Source organism: Lissotriton helveticus, chromosome 5_1, assembly GCF_964261635.1.
Source record: "Lissotriton helveticus chromosome 5_1, aLisHel1.1, whole genome shotgun sequence".
NCBI lineage: Eukaryota > Metazoa > Chordata > Amphibia > Caudata > Salamandridae > Lissotriton > Lissotriton helveticus.
Genome location: NC_136065.1, coordinates 2,003,474,113 through 2,003,492,491, shown reverse-complemented (window position 1 = coordinate 2,003,492,491; position 18,379 = coordinate 2,003,474,113). Strand labels below are relative to the sequence as shown.

Genomic DNA, 18,379 nt, shown 5'->3' with positions numbered 1-18,379 from the left:
CCCTTTTGACGCACTGAGAGAGACGCTGTCTTTTCTCCTGCCGAGAAATCCAGCTCCGGTGTTTCCAGATACCTTCGCGGGTTACTGGGATATCGAGTCCTGAGAGAGAGATACAAGACCTCCTGCTTGCTATTACCCAGGTACGGAGCTGACTAAACCCTTAAAGAGAATTCTTGAGTCAGATTCTTGGCAAAACAAACTTATCCTGCTACTTACTTACTCCTTCCCACGTATTAGGCTTAGGTGGGGTAGGCGTATTTAGAAGCACCAGTTGAGTACGTTAGTCAATGTATATATGTATTTATATATTTTATCTATTTTAAAGTATCATATGGCTAAGAAACCATATCCATGCTTTTACAGTATTACTTTATAATCCTCCTTTTACTGTACGCACTTTACTATGAGTATTGCAATTGTGGCAATTCATTTCTCTTGCATGAGAAAGAAGACTGCTCAATAAATTACACCTTTTATTGAAAACGCCCGTCTCTCTTTTCTCTGCAATCTGGTGAAATTAAGTATGCACACTTGACTGAGTGAAATAGCTGTCTATTGTTTTCACACGACTCTAGAGATACACTCTTATTCTGAGGGAGAAAATTTGTCATGTTTTATGGTTGTCAGAAGCTAATCCCTTCTTGTCTATCCAGGGAGGTTAAACTCCTCCTCGTTTATTCGAGAAAGTTTCTAGTGACCTCTGAGCTAGCTGGCAAACCTTAAGTCTAAAATAGTCAGTAGAGACCTAGATGACCTCAGTCCTACGTCTACACTGCTGAATATATTATTCCAATGCGCAGAGCCTATTGGGAATATAGGAACTACACTACAAAGGGGCTCTAATGGCTGCAATGAAAGTTTTAGGAGCTCCATGGACCAGTCACCACAGGTCTAGCAGTGCTGTACACCAGCATCAGTGCAGACCCCAGCACCTGGTTCACCAAAGACCTCCAGACCTCCAAGTACACCTTTTGGAAGCTGGAGAAGAAATGGCTCCACGACCGAACACCAGACAACCACACAGCCCTTAAGAGCGCCTCCCCGCAGACACCACCAACTCATCAGGACCGCCAAGAGAAGCGCCTTTAAGGACCGCCTAGACAACAACGCACACAACACCAAAGAACTCTTCAACATCGTGAAAGAATTCTCCAGCCCCAGCTTCAACACCAACAACATCCCAACATCACAAGACCTGGGCGACACCCTGACCACCATCTTTCACAGCAAGATCACAGACATCCACGACGGCCTCAACTCCGACCCCCCCCCCCGCACCCACCACTGAGTCCACCACCCCTGCGACTACCACCCGCCTGACCACTTGGTCCAGCATCAGCAATGAAGACACCGTCAAAGCCATGAACTCCATCCACTCCGGATCCCTATCGAACCCCTGCCCTCACCACGTCTTCAACAAGGCCGGCACTACCATCGCACCCCACCTCCGGAAAACCATCAACTGCTCCTTCGAGACAGCCACCTTCCTGGAAATCTGGAAGGAAGCCGAGATCAACGCCCTTCTGAAGAAGCCCAAAGCGGACCCCAAGGACCTCAAGAACTTCCGGCCCATCTCCCTGCTCCCATTCCCGGCAAAAGTAATAGAGAAGATCGTCAACAAACAGCTAACCCGCTACCTTGAAGACAACAATATCCTGGACCCCTCCCAATCCGGTTTTCGCAGCAACCACAGCACCGAGACCGCCCTCATCGCCGACACTGACGACATCAGGACCTTGTTGGACAAAGGAGAAACAGCCGCCCTCATCCTCCTAGACCTATCAGCATCCTTTGACACAGTCTGCCACCGCAACTTATTAACACGCCTCCAGGACGCCGGCATTCAAGAGAAGGCCTTGGCCTGGACCACATCCTTCCTCACTGGCAGAACCCAGAACGTCCGCCTCCCACCCTTTCGCTCAAAATCCACCAAGATCATCTGCGCCGTCCCACAGGGATCCTCCCTCAGCCCAATGCTGTTCAATATCTACATGGCTCCTCTCGCTACGTCGCACAACCTCAACATCATCTCCTACGCCGACGACACCCAGCTAATCATATCCCTCACCGAAGACCCCCACACCGCCAAAGCCAACCTACACAAAGGAATGAGGGCCGTAGCCGACTGGATGAAGGAAAGCAGACTGAAGCTGAACTCAGACAAGACGGAGGTCCTCATCCTCGGAACCGCCCCTTCAGCTTGGGACGACTCCTGGTGGCCCACATCACTAGGCACAGCCCCGGAACCCACGCACGCAACCTGGGGGTCATCCTCGACTCCACCCACTCCATGACCAGGCAAGTCAACGCCGTCTCCGCGTCCTGCTTCAACACCCTCCGAATGCTCCGCAGAATCTTCAAATGGATCCCTATCGACACGAGAAAGACCGTCACCCAGGCCCTCGTCACCAGCCGACTCGACTAAGGGAACGCCCTCTACTCAGGAACAACAAACAAGCTCCTGAGACGACTACAATGAGTCCAGAACGCCTCAGCTCGACTAATTCTCGACGTTCCCCGCCGCAGCCACATCACACCCCACCTGAGAGGCCTGCACTGGCTCCCCGTCAACAAGAGGATCACTTTCAAGCTCCTCATCCACGCACACAAAGCCCTTCACAACACCGGACCTGCCTACCTCAACAACCGACTCATCTTCCACACCCCCACCTGAAGCCTCCGCTCAGCCAACCTCGCCCTCGCCTCAGTCCCTCGTATCCGGAAAAACACAGCCGGCGGAAGATCCTTCTCCTACCTCGTCGCCAAGACATGGAACACTCTCCCAACCAACCTACAACAGACTCAGGACTTACCGGCCTTCAGAAGACTCCTCAAGACCTTGCTCGTCAAACAGTAGCGCAGACTGCAGCAGCAGCACAGATCCCAGCAGCACTGCAGAGCCCAGCAGTGTTGCAGATCCCAGAGCAGTGAAGACCCCAGCAGTGGCACAGACCCAAGCAGCACTACAGCTCCCAATACCAGCCGTGCTGCAGATTCCAGAAGCACTGAAGATCATAGCACTGGCACAGACGACAGCAGCACTACTGATCCCAGCAGTGGGTTAGATCCCAGCAGCAGTGTAGACCCCAGAAGCTGTGCACACGCCAGGAGTGGCACAGACCACGGCACAATCCAGACCACAACAGAGGAGCAATCCAAGCAGAGGTGCACTCCTAAGAGGTGTGCAGATCCTAGAAGCAATGGTACAGACCACAGCAGAGTTACAGACCCCTGCAGCAGTGCTCATTGTCTGTTCTCTCCCAAAGAGCTGCTGTGCACTCTGATGTGCTCTATTACCAAAGCATGAATTTTACCAAAGCAAGAAAAAAAAGAGTCCATCTGACGAATAGCAGAGACCCTACTACAAACAACACACTGTTAATAATTGAATGATATCAAATGAATGCAAAGAGAGACTCTTAGATTAAACTCCTTGAAAATACTCACATAAGAAAAAACAAATGAGAAATAAGTGAGGAAAGCAAAAGAAGGACAATCTGTAGTTACCTGCAAAGCGGCGGGCCCATCTCCACTCTGGAAGACAAATATAATAGATTAAAACAGTAATTAATTCATATGGAGAATGCATAAATGTGGATCTACAAATCAGGGATTGCAATACAAAAATATATTTTATGTAGAAATATTCTGAAATCTAATTCCCTAAAAAAAGGAAATTACCCTTACTAATGTTTCAATTCCAAACCCCAACTCCTCCCCATCCCTTAGTCAAATCCTAATCCCAACTAATCAATAAACATACACCAGTCTAACTCTATTCCTGTTGGACTTTTGCCCCATGTGAATAAATCTCCGCCTTCTCTATAAGAAAGATTCTGATCAGCCAGAAGCTAGTTTAACTTTAGCAGGGCTCTTCAGCGTCCTGGGCAGCAGAGCTGCTTCAATTCGGTGCGTGCCGATGCACGAATGATCCTTGGCAATATGGCTGGCAGCCGTGCCGTATGGAGCAGTCCTTGAATTCCCGGTTTACATCCTCTTGCATTTCTGTAGCACCGCATAGGCTTATCTTGGTCCTAATTTATGTAAAGTCTTGAGGCCAACATATAAATCAATTGAATGTCATATTATACTGTCATATTATGCTGTGCATCATATACAAGTGTCTGGCAGGCAGAACACCTACATCCCTTAAGGATAAGGTACACTGTTACCAGCCCTTCATCACTTACCACTCAGTTGAACGAAGGAGCAGATTTATTTTAAAAAGTCATGCGGCGTCGCAAGTCACCTTGCTGGGCTCGGTGATCGGGAAAGGGCAGGAATGCACCGCATGCATCATTAGACGGCGCATTCCATATTGTAAGCAGGATTCTTTTTGTGCAGGAAGGGAAACTTCCTGCACAAAAACAATACTCTGAGGCATTTTCCTTTTTCTATGTGCGCTGCATAATGCAGCACACATAGAGGAAGTAATGAGGAGAAATTAAGATATTTCTCCTCATTACCCCTCACCTGGAGAGGTGTAGAATTTAGATACATTACCAGGTCTATCAGTAATGAAAAATATGGGAATGTGCCAAAATATGGTTGAATGCATGAGAACACCTTTGCTCCGCCCATAGAATGCCTCCCTGGTGCAGAGCAATGCTACGCAGCAATTTTTGCATGTGTTACTCTAGATTTGTCAAGCAATGCAAGGCCTCGCAGTGAGCAAACCAGGGGTCGCAGCTGCCCCTCTATGACTTCCATGGCACTACTATCCCTCTTCTCCCAAGAAGACTGAGCCTGGCAATACAAAATGTGATGGAGACTTTTCTGAAGTCTGCCATCCCCCTATCCTCACAGTGTGCGGTGAGGTCAGTGAATCCTGCTGATTCCATCCCACTTTGTGCTGAGATGGAAACGTTACTAGAATCGGAGCTGAGTGATATAAAGCCACAACAGGGCATCTCTCTGCAATGGCCGAGGATACATCTAGTTGCTGCATTGCTGCTTGTTTCCCTGCACCACCCACTGATGTGAAGGACTGTACAATACAAGACCAACGTCACTGCATCACGCCTGTACCCCGAAGGTGTGCCTAGCTGCCCAACCTTTACTGCAAGCGAGGCTCAGGCAGAAAGGCATTCATCTTTACATTTCATATGCTGACTGTCCGAGTCACATTCACAAAACAAGCATTGGTAAATGTATCCGGTTTTGTTTATATGATTAATAATAAGCTGTTTTATGTTGTAACTTTTTGAGTAGTTGTAGAGTATAAGTTACAGAAAGTCTGTTAAAGTGTTATGACTGGTTTATGTACAAAAAGGCAATATATCGCGCTGTAACTAGTGGTATAGTGCAGGTAAGTAATATCAACATTTTATAAATGAAATGAAAGAAGGAAATAATAGAATGAATTGATGTAATTGCAGTATTATGTGTTTAGAGGAGTTCTCATAACTTTTAGGCTCTGTGCCACTGCACTTGCTGCACCATTCAAATCATGCCCGTAGTGCCTGCAAGACTGCATTTGTCACTGCCTGTTTAGTAGTAAAATATAGCAATATGCGTTGTCTAGCGGAGGTATGACACCCTTTGGCCCTGGTGCCAATGCACCTGCTGAACCATTCAAATCTTGACTGTATTACCTGTAAGGTAACTGCACCTGTGACTGCCTATTTTGTAGTTAATTATTGCAATGTTTGGTGTTCAGAGGTGTTCTTAGTTGGGCATCAGTGTCACTGCACCTGTTGCACCATTCAAATCATGACCCTAGTGCCTTCAAGGGAACTACACATGTGACTGCCTGTTTAGTGTAAAAATATAGCAATATTTGGTGTTTAGAGGAGTTTTCACATCTTTTGGCCTCTGTGCCACTGCACCTGCAGTACCATTGAAATGATGAACCTAGTATCTGCTAGGAAAATGCACTTGTGGCTGTAGTTTAGTAGTAAAATGTCGCAATATTCTGCGTATAGTGGGGTCCCTAGAGCTTTTGGCCAGGTGCCGCTGCACCTGCTGCATCATTCAAATCAAGTTCCTTTTAACTGCAAGGTAACTGCAATTGTGACTGCCTGTATGGTAGTAAAATATAGCAATATTAGGTGATTAGAGGTGTTTTGACAACTTTTGGATCCGGTGCCACTGCACCTACTGTGCCATTCAAATAATGACCCTGTTGCCTGCAAGATAACTGCATTTGTGGCTGCCTGTTTAGTGGTGAAATATAGCAATAATCAGTGTTTAGTGGCCTGCCTGGAGTGTTGTCCCGGTGCCTCTGCACCTGCTGCACTATTGAAATGATGACCCTAGTGCTTACTAGAAAACTGCACTCATGACTGCATCTTTAGTTGCAAACTATAGCAATATTAGGTGTTTAGAGGAGTTCTGACAACTTTTGGAGCCGGTGGTACTGCACCTGCTGCACCATTCTAATAATGACCCTGTTGCCTGCAAGATACCTGCACTTGTGACTACCTGTTTAATTGTCAAATGTAGCAATAATCTGTGTTTCGTAGGTTCCCTAGACCTTCTGGGCTAGTGCCAAAGCACTTGTTGCATTATTGAAAGTGCAATTGTGACTGTCTGTATAGTAGTAAAACCGATCCGATAATGCCTACTAAGTGCAAAGAAAGGTACTGATGCATGAATAGGAAATACTCACAAATGTTCTAAGGCTTAAGCATCTGCTTTACACAACAAAGTAATGAAAAAGCAAGCATCCTCACACACTGTTAGAAGCTGTCTGCCATTTCCCTAGGAAGAGATCTTATAGTTTAACAGTCCCTGAAGTCTGGACAGTGAATGGGGCTTAAACAGTGTGAATAGCTTTAGTATAAGATAAGTATCGTAAATGAGTGCAGCCAGCGAAAGACAAGTATCTGTAAATAGTACATGCTGTGCAGCCTTAATGTAAGAAAAAAATGTTTCACACACTAAGGCGCATTTGGATGAGTACTTTGGCCTTGGGAACTGATAGGAGAAGCCCCTTTAAGATATATCAAATACAATAGATGTCACGCGAATCCTAAACATGATAATGAGATTGCAAATTAGGTGAGGAGGCGCAGCCCCAAAGTCCTACTCAAGAAACCCCTACTGTGGTATAGGGTGAATTGTGCATCCTTTGTATGATTAATATTCATTTTTATTATATATTCCGGTCAATTAACTATGTTTTGCTGTAAGAGGACAGCAGAGAGAGTGAAGTCAGTCACTGAACTATCTGGTGCTCTAAAGTCCACTAGTCAAATCATAGCAGGCTGACTGCTGCTTTTCCTTATAATGCTGGTACTCCATAGTCCTTAACATTAGGTAAATTAATATATAGGTACTTTACAAATATTCAAAGATGCCTGCCTGTTTTATAAAGTCATCTTTAATTACTGCATTATGTTTATCATCAGCATTTAAGCTCTTTGATAGGTTGGGATTTAAGTGCCTTAGTAACAACACATTTGCTAACTAAATATATTGGTGAGATGATAAATATAAACATTCACAGTTTACTGGACATTTTTATAGTTCACTCGAATGACAAGTTTGTGGTTTCTCACCCAATGATTCAATTATCTTTATCTGCAGGTCGACCTCTTTCTCCTCCTCCTCTTCTTCCTCCTCCTCCTCCTCCTCCTCCTCTCCATCCTCTTCCTCCCCCTCCTCCTCCGCCTCCTCTTCCGCTTCCTCTTCCTCCTCCTCCGCCACGCCCTCCACCTCCTCGTCTGTCTCTTCTTTGTTCTCCGTTAAGGTATCACCATCAGTTTGCTGAGGTTTCATATTTTCATACCTTGGAAACAACCAAATAGAGATCCTATGACATTCCCATCTGCTTAGAAGGTGAGGGTAGGGCAGAATGTATGCACTGAGCCAGTACAAATATGAAAAAAATAATAAAATGATAGGCAGGCAGCAAGTAGGGAGTATTCACTCAGAAAAATGAAGAAAGGAACACCAAGCCACAAACATAAAGAAGAATGTAGTAGAAAATGTTTATTCGGCTGAAGGCCGCAAAAGCACAAATAAATAGCATAATACATGAGAAGGTTGAGCATATAAAGTGCAATGAATAGGCAGAGGCAGGCAACAGTCAAATTAAGTGCAAGTGATAATACATCGAAATCTCAAAGGGAATTCATTGCTCAAAGTAGACTTCTATTATGAACGCACATCACACCGTAGACGGAGCGAGCACAAGTGGTGCAACCTGACATCCTAAGCAGGTTATTCAGCCCGCTGGTCCCCCAAGAAAGCCGAACCTGGGATATAGGAGTTGTAGGTACATATGACCGGTAACTATTAAGAAGAAGGGTAGGTTACTTACCTGACCCTACGGGTTGCTTAATCAGCAATCCCCCTCCCCCTCCGTTTTGCACAGGTCCTGAAGAAAGCCCCCTCGACCCAGCTGGGCGAAAGAAGGGCTGAAACATGTCGACCACTCACATGGACTAGCAGGTGCAATAGAATAGTAGCATTTATGTATACGCAACGCCTTGATTTTAACCTTGCCCCATTTAATTTAAAATAATTTATAAAGCGCACGTATGCCATGCGGCTTCATGGCGCTGGTAAACACTAAAAAACCAGGGACAGGGGAGCAGGAAGATTTTTAAGCAGGGAAAGCTTTCAAGAAGAGATGGGTTTTAAGTGATTTTCGGAACTCCATATAAGAGGCAGCTGAGCGTAAGGCAAGCGGAAGGGCATTCCAGAAGGAAGGGGCCAGGACCGAGAATTTCAGGCTCCCCATCCGACTCTTCTTAAATCGGGGGACAGTCAGAAGGCACATAGAAGAAGAGCGTAGCTCTCTAGTGGGATGGTAGGCTTGAATGGCCGAGGAAATGTAGACGGGCGCCGTTGCTGCTCAGGCTTGAAAGGTAGTGCAACCTAATTTAAATAAGGCCCGCTCCTTGATTGGCAACCAATGGAGGGACTTCAGCAAAGGAGAAGAGTGGTGGAATTTGGGCAGCCCAAAAATCAGCCGGGCTGCCTGATTCTGAACTGACTGGAGGCGCTGAAGGGCATAGGCGGGAACACCGTTATACACGATGTTACATAGTCTAGCCGAGAAAGAACCATCGCCATCAGGATCAGTTTGAAGGCGGGGACAGAAAAAAACCGGGAGATTTTCCGAATAGTTCGGAGCATAAAAAAACAGGAAGACACAACAGAACTAATCTGGGAATGAAGGGTGAGTTGATGATTAATGATGATGCCAAGAGTCTGGACAGAGGAGGAGGGTGAAGGAGGGGAACCTAGAGACGGGGGCCAAAAGGTAGGGGACCAGGGACTGCCAGTGCCGCCGGTCAAAACTAACTCAGTTTTATCCGGGTTGAGTTTCAGATGGTTATAGTTCATCCAATCCCGGATAAACAGCATGACCGACTGAAAAGAATGAACACCAGATTGGGAGGGGGAAAGGTTAAAGATCAGCTGGAGGTCATCGGCGTAGTTGTACACCGTGACCTCCATCTGTTGCAAAGCAAACAGCAGGGGGAGGATGTACAAATTAAATAGTAAGGGAGAGAGGGAGGACCCCTGAGGGACACCACACTGAACTTCTCAAGGGGGAGCTGAAAATTCGGCTAGGTGGACAGCCTGAGTGCGGCCATTGAGGAAAGAACTGATCCAGGCCAGAATCGGGCCCCCCATACCCGCCGCCCTGACACGGAATAATAAGATGGAGTGATCAACCGTGTCAAAGGCGGCGGATAGGTCAAGGAGGACGAGGGCCTGGGGAATGTTGGTATCCAGTCCTTCCCTAAGCTGGTCCAGGACCGAAATGACCACATTCTCGGTCGAATGTCGAGGACGGAAGCCAGACTGGCAAGGAGCAAGATAGCCGCTGTCCTCCACGAAGGAGCTCAGTGTCTGGGTGACGTGAGTCTCAAGGACCTTGCCCAAAAAAGGGAGGAGCGAGATCGGGCGGTAATTAGCAGGGGAGGAAGGGTCAGCCCCTGGTTTTTTTAGAATGGGAGCAATAACGGCTGCCTTATGAAGGGCACGCACAGTGCCTTGATATAGGGACTCATTCAAAAAAGTAAGAGGTGGCAAATAAGAGTCAGAATTTTTTTTCCGCAAGACATAGGCTGGGCAGACATCGGCTGGGGACCCTGATTTAACACGGGCCAAGAGAGGTAGGAAAGACTCCTTAGTTAAGGGGGGTATAATGTTAATAGCCGACCTATTGAGGGGGCTGAGGATCAGAAAAGGAGGGAGTTGTTGAGCGAGTCGCACAACAACTGGGAAGGTGGAATTTTGAGAGATGTCCTGTCAGAGGAGGCCAGCTCGCGCACTGTAGTAAAAATTTCCCTAGGCGGACTCTCAGCGGCAAGAATTTTCTCTGAGAAGTAGTCAGTCTTAGCCTGGCAGTTTTATATTCCTTACATACGGTTTTATAGCGGTCTTTACGGGAAGGACAGTAATCCAGCCTCCAGGCGCGCTCTGCTTGGAGCACCTCTAGCTTTTTTGTCTTAAGGAGGGGGGGAAAACCACTTATTTGCCTCATGAATGCGCCTAACAGTGACACGTTGTAGAGGAGCGACTTGATCGCAAGCTCTCGAAAGCCAACCATTAAGCATGACAGCTTGGGACAGTGGAGGGGCGCCCGTTAGGTCAGGGCAAGAAGATGACGACGCACAGAGAGCAGAAATGTCTACCTTGCTCCAATTCCTAGCCCAGGAATTTCTCGGGGAGAAGGGTGACTTTACCAAGGTAAGATCTAAATCAAAAGAAATCAAAAAATTATCCGACCACACACAGGGAGTAACAATAGGACCCATTCTCCAACTGAATAAAGTTTCTTTGGTGTAGAGATGTAGGTAATTTTAAACTCACCTTACTCACATTCACTTTATTACTGGTCACTACTGTTATCACCCAGCATTTTTTCTAAAAAAACAACCAGATGATGATGCTTTTCCGTGATGTAAGAAGCAGATAATCAAGCTATACCGATCCATCATTCCTGTACGTGATTGACGGTGAACATACCAGACACTGGTTGTAATACAGGTACAAGTGATCCATTCCCCTATGATTATCTATCTCCCCACCGACTTCTATAATAAGTGGCAGAAAAGTGATAGAAATAAAACGACAACTATCTTACCTAAATCAACCAAAGTACACTTAGTGTACATATAAAGTGCAATAAATGAGAAGAAAAATTAACAATTTAATTAAGTGCATTATAAAAAGTGATTATGCTGCATCAAGATTCCCAAAAGGGAATCTAGATCGGAGTTAGAGAAAGTCTAGAGAGTATACATCAAGCGCAAACAAATATCTACTAATAATAAACACCATCATCCTAGAGGAATCAGAGGTAAGGATCCTGTGGGCAGTCCGGAATCTGTCTAGACCCAGACTGAGACACCAAGGATGTATCCATTTGTGTCCAGGGCAAGTATAGTAAGGACAGAAAAAGAGAAAATGGACAATGACTTCACAAGTATACTCGCATAGGTTGCACTCAGCTGAGGAAGGAGAGTCTAGAGACCATTAGAGGTAGCATGCCCAAACAGCATTTATTATATAGGCTTTTAGCTAGAAGAGGGGCAATCTCATCAAGGAAAACCTAAAATTTTGGAATTGATTTATGGATCAGGAATTGAGAAGAAATATCTAAGATGTGTAGGGTAATGCTACTGGGACACTGTAAAATCCCAGCAAGTTTTAACTAAAAGTGTTTTTGAATTTGAATAGACTCAGGGGAGGTGTAAATTGAATGGGGTCTAACTTCGCAAACCATTTATTAAGGTGCAAGAACCCCTTCATCTTATTCCCTGTTTCAAGATTCATGACTTCTAGAAGATCCTATATAGATTCAATTTGCAATGGGACCAGAGCCTGGCCCACTGTAGAAGCAGATTAAGGGCAGCAAGATGTTCAATACTTTTAAGGGCAGTATGCAATATGTTCAATACTGTAATGGGCATTATCAAAACATATGGGTATGGACAGTGCAGACAAGGATAATTTGAGCAGTGATTTAATAAACTTCATCTCCTAGACGTTTAACTAGTTAAGGTCAGAAGTTCCCCAATAATTCAGCTTCATAGAGAACTGCTGATTGAGCTTTGGCCCTATCAACTTTCAAGGCAGGAGAAACTGTCTGAAATTGGGAGGATTTATGCATTTTCAAGATGCCAACAGGAGTATGAGGGATGATCAAACTACTTTTGAGGATCTGGGGGGACCACAAGAGGGAGTTAGTGATCCCAACCCCAAGATAGTCAAAAGATTGTACCGACTGTACTGCACTAGTGCCTAAAGTGAATTTATATTTGAGATTATTATGGGATCTGAAAACCATTCATTTAGTCTTTTGCAAGTTGATTTCGAGCCCCAGGACAGGTAGAAAACCTCAAAAAGGAGATTTTGTAAGCTGGACATGGTCCTAGAATGATAACAGTGTCATCTGGTAAGAGGAGCACATGGATCTTGGGCCCACTCAACTTTGGGGTGTCAATTTTCAAGGTGTTAATATGTTCAACAACCCCGTAAATGAAGAGAGAAAATAAGGTAGGCACTAGCACGCACAACTGGCAAACGCTCCTACATACAGGATGGGCTATATTCATGTATGTAAATAAGTATGTATATTGTATTTCTATAGCACAATCCTAGCCAAAAGGTAGAGGAGCGCTCTACTTGGTAAAAGACCAGAATAAAATCAATGAGGAATAGGAGCATAGATATGTTGTCGCAGATTCTGGATGCATACATGGCAAAGGCTTCCTGTGGTTGTGCAGAGAGCCACCAATTAGAATGAGCTACTCTGCAAGATAAGTGGGGGTGTTGATTGCGATGGCAAGATAAATGAGGATTACAAGACCTCTCATTGCAAAGGAATGGACAAGGAGTTCAGCTAGGCCAATGGAATAAAGAGATGGATTCCCAAAGAAAGTGTTTGACAGGGAATCTATACTGTCAAATAAAGAAATGAGATGTAGCCATACAGCAAGACCCCACACACACTCCCTATGACCACAACAGAAACCCAGGCATCACCTTGGACACCAGATCCCTCACCTCTGCCGGCTTTCACATGCTCCGCATAGTAAGAAAAAGCAACACATGGCTCCCTTCTGACAGCAGAAAGATCGTCACCCAGGCCCTCCTCACAAGCAGACTGGACTACAGCAATGCCCTCTTCAATGGAATCTCAGCAAACCAGTTGCACAAGATTCATACCATACAAAACACTGCCACCAGACTAATACTTAACCCTACTCGCCTCACGCACATCACACCTCAATTCTAACCAATTCATTGGCTTCCAACCCAGAAATGCACGCAGCACTACACAACCGGGGTCTCACCCACCTAAACCACGGACTACACTTCCACCAACCAACCAGTAACCTCCATTCTGAAGATGCACAGACTCGGGCTTTCCTCCTTCTGGCACTTGGAAATTAAATAACATTCAAATGGGTTATAATCCTAATTTTTGCAGCACGTAGAAACATTAGAAGTGTGATATGATGTACTAGATAATGACAATTTATTAATAGTATGACAGTTTTCTAACATACTTTTTCTTAACTGTTTAACTTTTCAGAGCATTGGCATATTATTTAGTCACATTTACTTGATAATATATAACTCAGTAACCTGGTTAGTGTTGTACAGTGTAAGTGACAGTTTGATTTTCCTCACTGTCTATATTCTATGTCCTATTCTTATCTTTCTTATGTAGAGTAATGTAACATGGATTCATAGAGCGTGAAGATGTCACCTGTGTGGGTATCCAGGCACTGCGTAAGTGCAGGCAGTGAAAGATGGTTCAGTTCAAGAACCAGGTTTCCAGTTTCTTGCGAAACTCTGTAAGAGACGTGGCTTTCCGAATGTGCTGGGGGAGGACATTCCAGGAATTGGCTGCCAAGCAAGAGAACGCCCTGCCATCTGTCTTACTTCTATGGATACCAGGGTTGTATATGATGGCAAGTGGAGGTTGTCATATAGTTACTGCTTATCTATATACTGTGTTAAGTTAGCATGGGCTTATTAAATGTTTAAACGACATTTTTTCCTTTTGCTGCTTCTGCACACGACACATAATTGTTGATTCAGCTTTCAACCAAGAAGAGCGTTGTGATTTACATGAGAATAATATGTTATTGCTCTGATATCAGCTTTGCTTAATAAACTATGTCTGTACAGAGAGTGCTGAAGCTTCAAGGATAACGACACAGAATTGTTGTGAGGTCTGATTTCCGCACCTTCATAGACATAACATAAGTTCAGCTCCTGACAAATTCTGGCTTTAGGCGCGTTTTATATTGCTTTGCTTAGAGCACACATACACACTTGATGCGGTTCGCATGCAGAGAGCTGGTGGAAGCTGATGTGATCTCTTCACACTAGGATCTTGAGGTATGGGCCCGCCCTGCTAAAACCCAAAGAGACCTTCTTAGATATTAATATAATATGCGAGTTAGGGAGGGTGAGAATTCGGTGTTGTTAACGCTTATTCATTACAGTATCTTAGCATGCTGTCACCTTTTGCTTTCTATGGACTAGTAACTATGCTGATAACTTTGCTTCTGAATATATGTTTCCTTGTATTAGCTAAGATACTGTGTTTGAGAAAACGGCATTAGTAAATAAATATTTCAAATGTACACGTGTCCTCATTTACTCCACGTTCTGGTTTGAAATGATTGTATAACGAAAGAGTGCTCATGTGTTCCACGTGACCTGAGGTATCGTAAGTTCATGTTCTGGTTTGTCTTATCATTGGAAGTTTGCTATGACCAATGAGACACTGTAGCTAGCCTGGTAAGGGGATTTTGGGTACTGAGGTGAGTTTTGGGCCACCCTAATTCGCCGAGGTTCCAAATCTCTATGCACAGTTCTGTAGGAGAACGGAAATTCCGCTACATGGCGCCCAACGGTTGGTGGTCTTATATCATGACACTCGAGTAGTAGATCATTCAAACCTTAACCCCTTCACTGTCGTTTCCGGAAAACGGTGGTGTCGGACAAAACCTACCTATTTTTGAAATAGGTCTTTTCAAGCTTGAATCTTTCTGAAACTGTTTCCTTGAATTACTACCCAGTTGTGCTACAAAGTTTACTTTGTTTTTCTAAGTTCCTGTGCAGTCATGGCCCAGCCTGTGGACATTCCGCAGCATAGTCGCATTGCGGTGCGCAATCATATGCAGACTTACCAAGTCCCATTGGAAGGCTTGGCTGTGATTTTGGTGGTGAGTGTGGATGCAGCTTACCCTTACGAACTGTTTTATTCGTGGGTGACGTTTCCGGCGGTGGACGCTAATTCTGGTGTGTTCCACAACTACACTACCTCTCCTGTGCCGAATGAATATACTCCGTACAGGACACTGGAAATACCTATTGATCATTGGCAGCATCGCGTTTGGTTTGGTGGCACCCTACCCCATTCTTTAACCGCTCCGAGGTTAGGTCCTTTGTCCGTTCCAGACGCAAATTGGCCTGTTTTGGCTGGATTTACCCCTCATCCTCAACACGGCAATTGTACCCTAGCGGAGGTTCGTAGACTACATGTAGTTTCAATTGCCGCGATTCGTGCATTAGTGCAATACATAGGTCGTCATCTCCCGGGTGGGCCCCCGGGGGGTCCGGCTCTTCCAGCGGGGACAGGGCGGTTTGAAGCTCAGTCCGGTTATGGTCAATGCAGCGTCCCCAGGAAAAGGATGATTTTCCTTTCTGGCTTGCCGAGAAATTTGACCAGCTGGAAGCAGTATTTCCTAATACAACTCCTGGAGATAAACATAGAATCTTAACGATTAGTTTACTGAAGGATTTAGCACCCGAACTCGTTGACTGAGACCTGGGGAAAAACTTTTGCGGCTGTCTATGCGAGGTGTTATGGCACTCCATCTATGGCTGTACTGCCTACGATCATTAAACGTGTTCAAGATGATCACGGACCGGAGGCGGCGGTTGAATTGGGTATGCGCCTGTGTGGCTCCTTTGAAATAGTTTGCGATCTCATTCTTGCTAATGTCAAGGGGGATGCAGTGAATTTTCAGGTGGCTAATGCTTTGGCGGCAATCCCCGATGCCGAAAAACCCCGTCAGTTAGCGAGGATTGTTGTGGCTGCTTATAAAACAGTGGGTCGCACTAGTAAGGGTCTAAAGCCTTTTTCAGTCAAGGAGAAAAAACAACCTCCGGGGCAGTCTTCGGAGACAGAAGTTCAGCCCAAGTCCAAGAAAAAAAATTGGCCTAAAAAGCAGAAACAGGGTAAGCAACAACAGCAGACTCAAGAATCTTATCCTGCGACTCCGATGCCTGCGCAGACAGAGCGAGTTTATGACTTGCGCGATCGCGCTACGATGAAATCACCTGATTGATTTCAGGTTTCTGATCAACACTCTCCTCGTTCCTTTCAGGACTCATCGGCCCCGAAGACCGGTGGTGGAGGAGGCGGAAGGGGTCGGGGTGGTCAGCAAGGACGTGACCAGCCCCGCCAGACAGACGGTGCAGGGAAGCAGGACGGCTCAACGCCGAAGAGACCGCAGTTTGCCAAAAAGAAAGTCGCGGCTTTGACAGCGCATCGATATGCCACAGATAGTGAGAACGTGGCTTCGGAATCTGACGTGGGCTCTGACCTTGCTGGACAGCGCGGCGGAGATTACCATAGTGAGAGAGGCCCTGCGTTCACTACTGAAGGTGACAGCGACTGATGTTTATGTTGTGATAGAAACAGCCGATACGAGAGTTGCTCCCCCTGATAGACATTTTGAAATTGTCCTGTTAATCGAAGGAGACATACAACGTACTGTAAAAGGGGTATTTTGGGAAAATCTTTCGTCTACGTATGACATTTTGCTTTCTGAGGCTGACTGGCCCCCACCTTTTGTCCTCGCGGCGCCGCAAGGGGAGGAGGTAATCCTCCCCAGTTTCGCGAACACTGTCTCGAAAGAGCATGCGCAGCATTTTGCAGAAGAGTAGGCTAAGGCTCTAGCGCCGGCTCTGCACCGCAACCAGTGTGGTTGGGATAAATTGTCCCCAAGCCACGAGATTCCTTTACGGTCTCAGCCACAGCCTCAACCTCAATATCCCATTCGGCTAGAAGCCAAGGCTTCCGTCGCGGCTATCCTTGAACAATTGGAATATCAGGGAGTGATTGAAACGTGTGTGTGTCTCCAATGAATAACCCCCTTTTTACTGTGAACAAGCCGGACGGTACGTATCATTTGGTTTTGGATTACAGGCATTTAAACTCGCACTGCCGTAACTGTGCAGTACAGAATACTCACGGCTCTGCCCTAGTGGATAGTCTTGTGCGTAAGCGTTTTAAAACCACGCTTGACATTTCCAACGGTTTTTATGCCCATAGTTTGGATGGTCTTAGTTCCCAATGGACCAGCTTTACTTCCGCCGGGGTCCAAAAACACTTTCGGCGTCTCCCGATGGGCTATAAGAATAGTACTGGGATTTTCACTGCCCGCATTGTCTCTCTTTTGGAGAGAATCGATCCGGATGCTTGTTCGTATGTGGATGACATTTATCTCACAGACGACGAAATTTGGGAGCATCTGTGTCGAGTCAATAGCATAATTTGTAACTTTGCAGACATGGGTTACAAATTTAACTTTGCGAAATCGCACATTGCAGAGTACACAGTGTTGTTCCTGGGCTATGAGCTCAACAATGAAGGTAGAGGTTTGGCTCCTCACTTCCTGGAGAAATGCGCACAGTTGCGCGCTCCGACAACACTGAAAAAATTACAGTCTTTGCTGGGTATTTTAAATTTCGGGAGAACATACATTCCGGAATATGCCCAGCGTATCAAGCCTTTGTATGCTTTGATACAACCAACTTTTTCCAAATCATACTGGCTGCCTGAGCATTCAGCCATCTTGCAATCCTTGCAGGCTGATCTGCTCGCTTCTAATTTCTTACTGACTCGTGATAACCACACTAACCTGGTGATAAGAATCATTCCTGGGACGGTGGGTTTCACGTACCTAACTTTTAATGAAGGTGACACAGTACCTATTGCCTACAAGTCACACTTGTACACTTCGGCTGAAATGCGTTTTTCCACTGTGGAGAAAGTTTTAACGGCTGAGCAGATGGCGATTCTTAAGGAACGTGCTCTGTCACAGGGAAAATGCATGTTGGTTGTTACACCCTGTCCTCATTTAGAGGCAGTTAGGAAAGCCAGTGTACCAAATTCTAAAGCTTTGCACCCTCGGTGGATTCAATGGGCTGCTTCCTTGACGTCCACGGATGTCACGTTTATTTTTGACGCCTCATTACGGTCGCAGGAGTACTTGCAGTATGAATTCGTTCATCCTGCTCCTCTAGCAATGCGACCTTTGGAGGACTTCCATTGCATCATTTACACTGATGGTTCGGCGCAGGTTACGCATGGCTCTAAACACGCCTACGTTTCCGCATGCGCCATTGTGGTCGGTGCCATGGTGAACGATGAGTTCAA

The 18,379-nt window shown here is 45.7% G+C and overlaps 1 protein-coding gene across 1 annotated transcript in view; it reads right to left on the bottom strand.

The window, feature by feature from the left end:
* LOC144756163 (E3 ubiquitin-protein ligase TRIM39-like) overlaps nt 1-18,379 on the bottom strand; it is a 534,377-nt gene that overhangs the window by 79,180 nt on the left and 436,818 nt on the right. Inside the window, exons 5-6 of the mRNA XM_078645742.1 lie at nt 7,503-7,732; nt 3,508-3,534 (exon numbers count right to left, since the gene is read on the bottom strand). Of these exons, the coding sequence (XP_078501868.1) occupies nt 3,508-3,534; nt 7,503-7,732 (257 nt within the window). The remainder of the gene's footprint in view (nt 1-3,507; nt 3,535-7,502; nt 7,733-18,379) is intronic.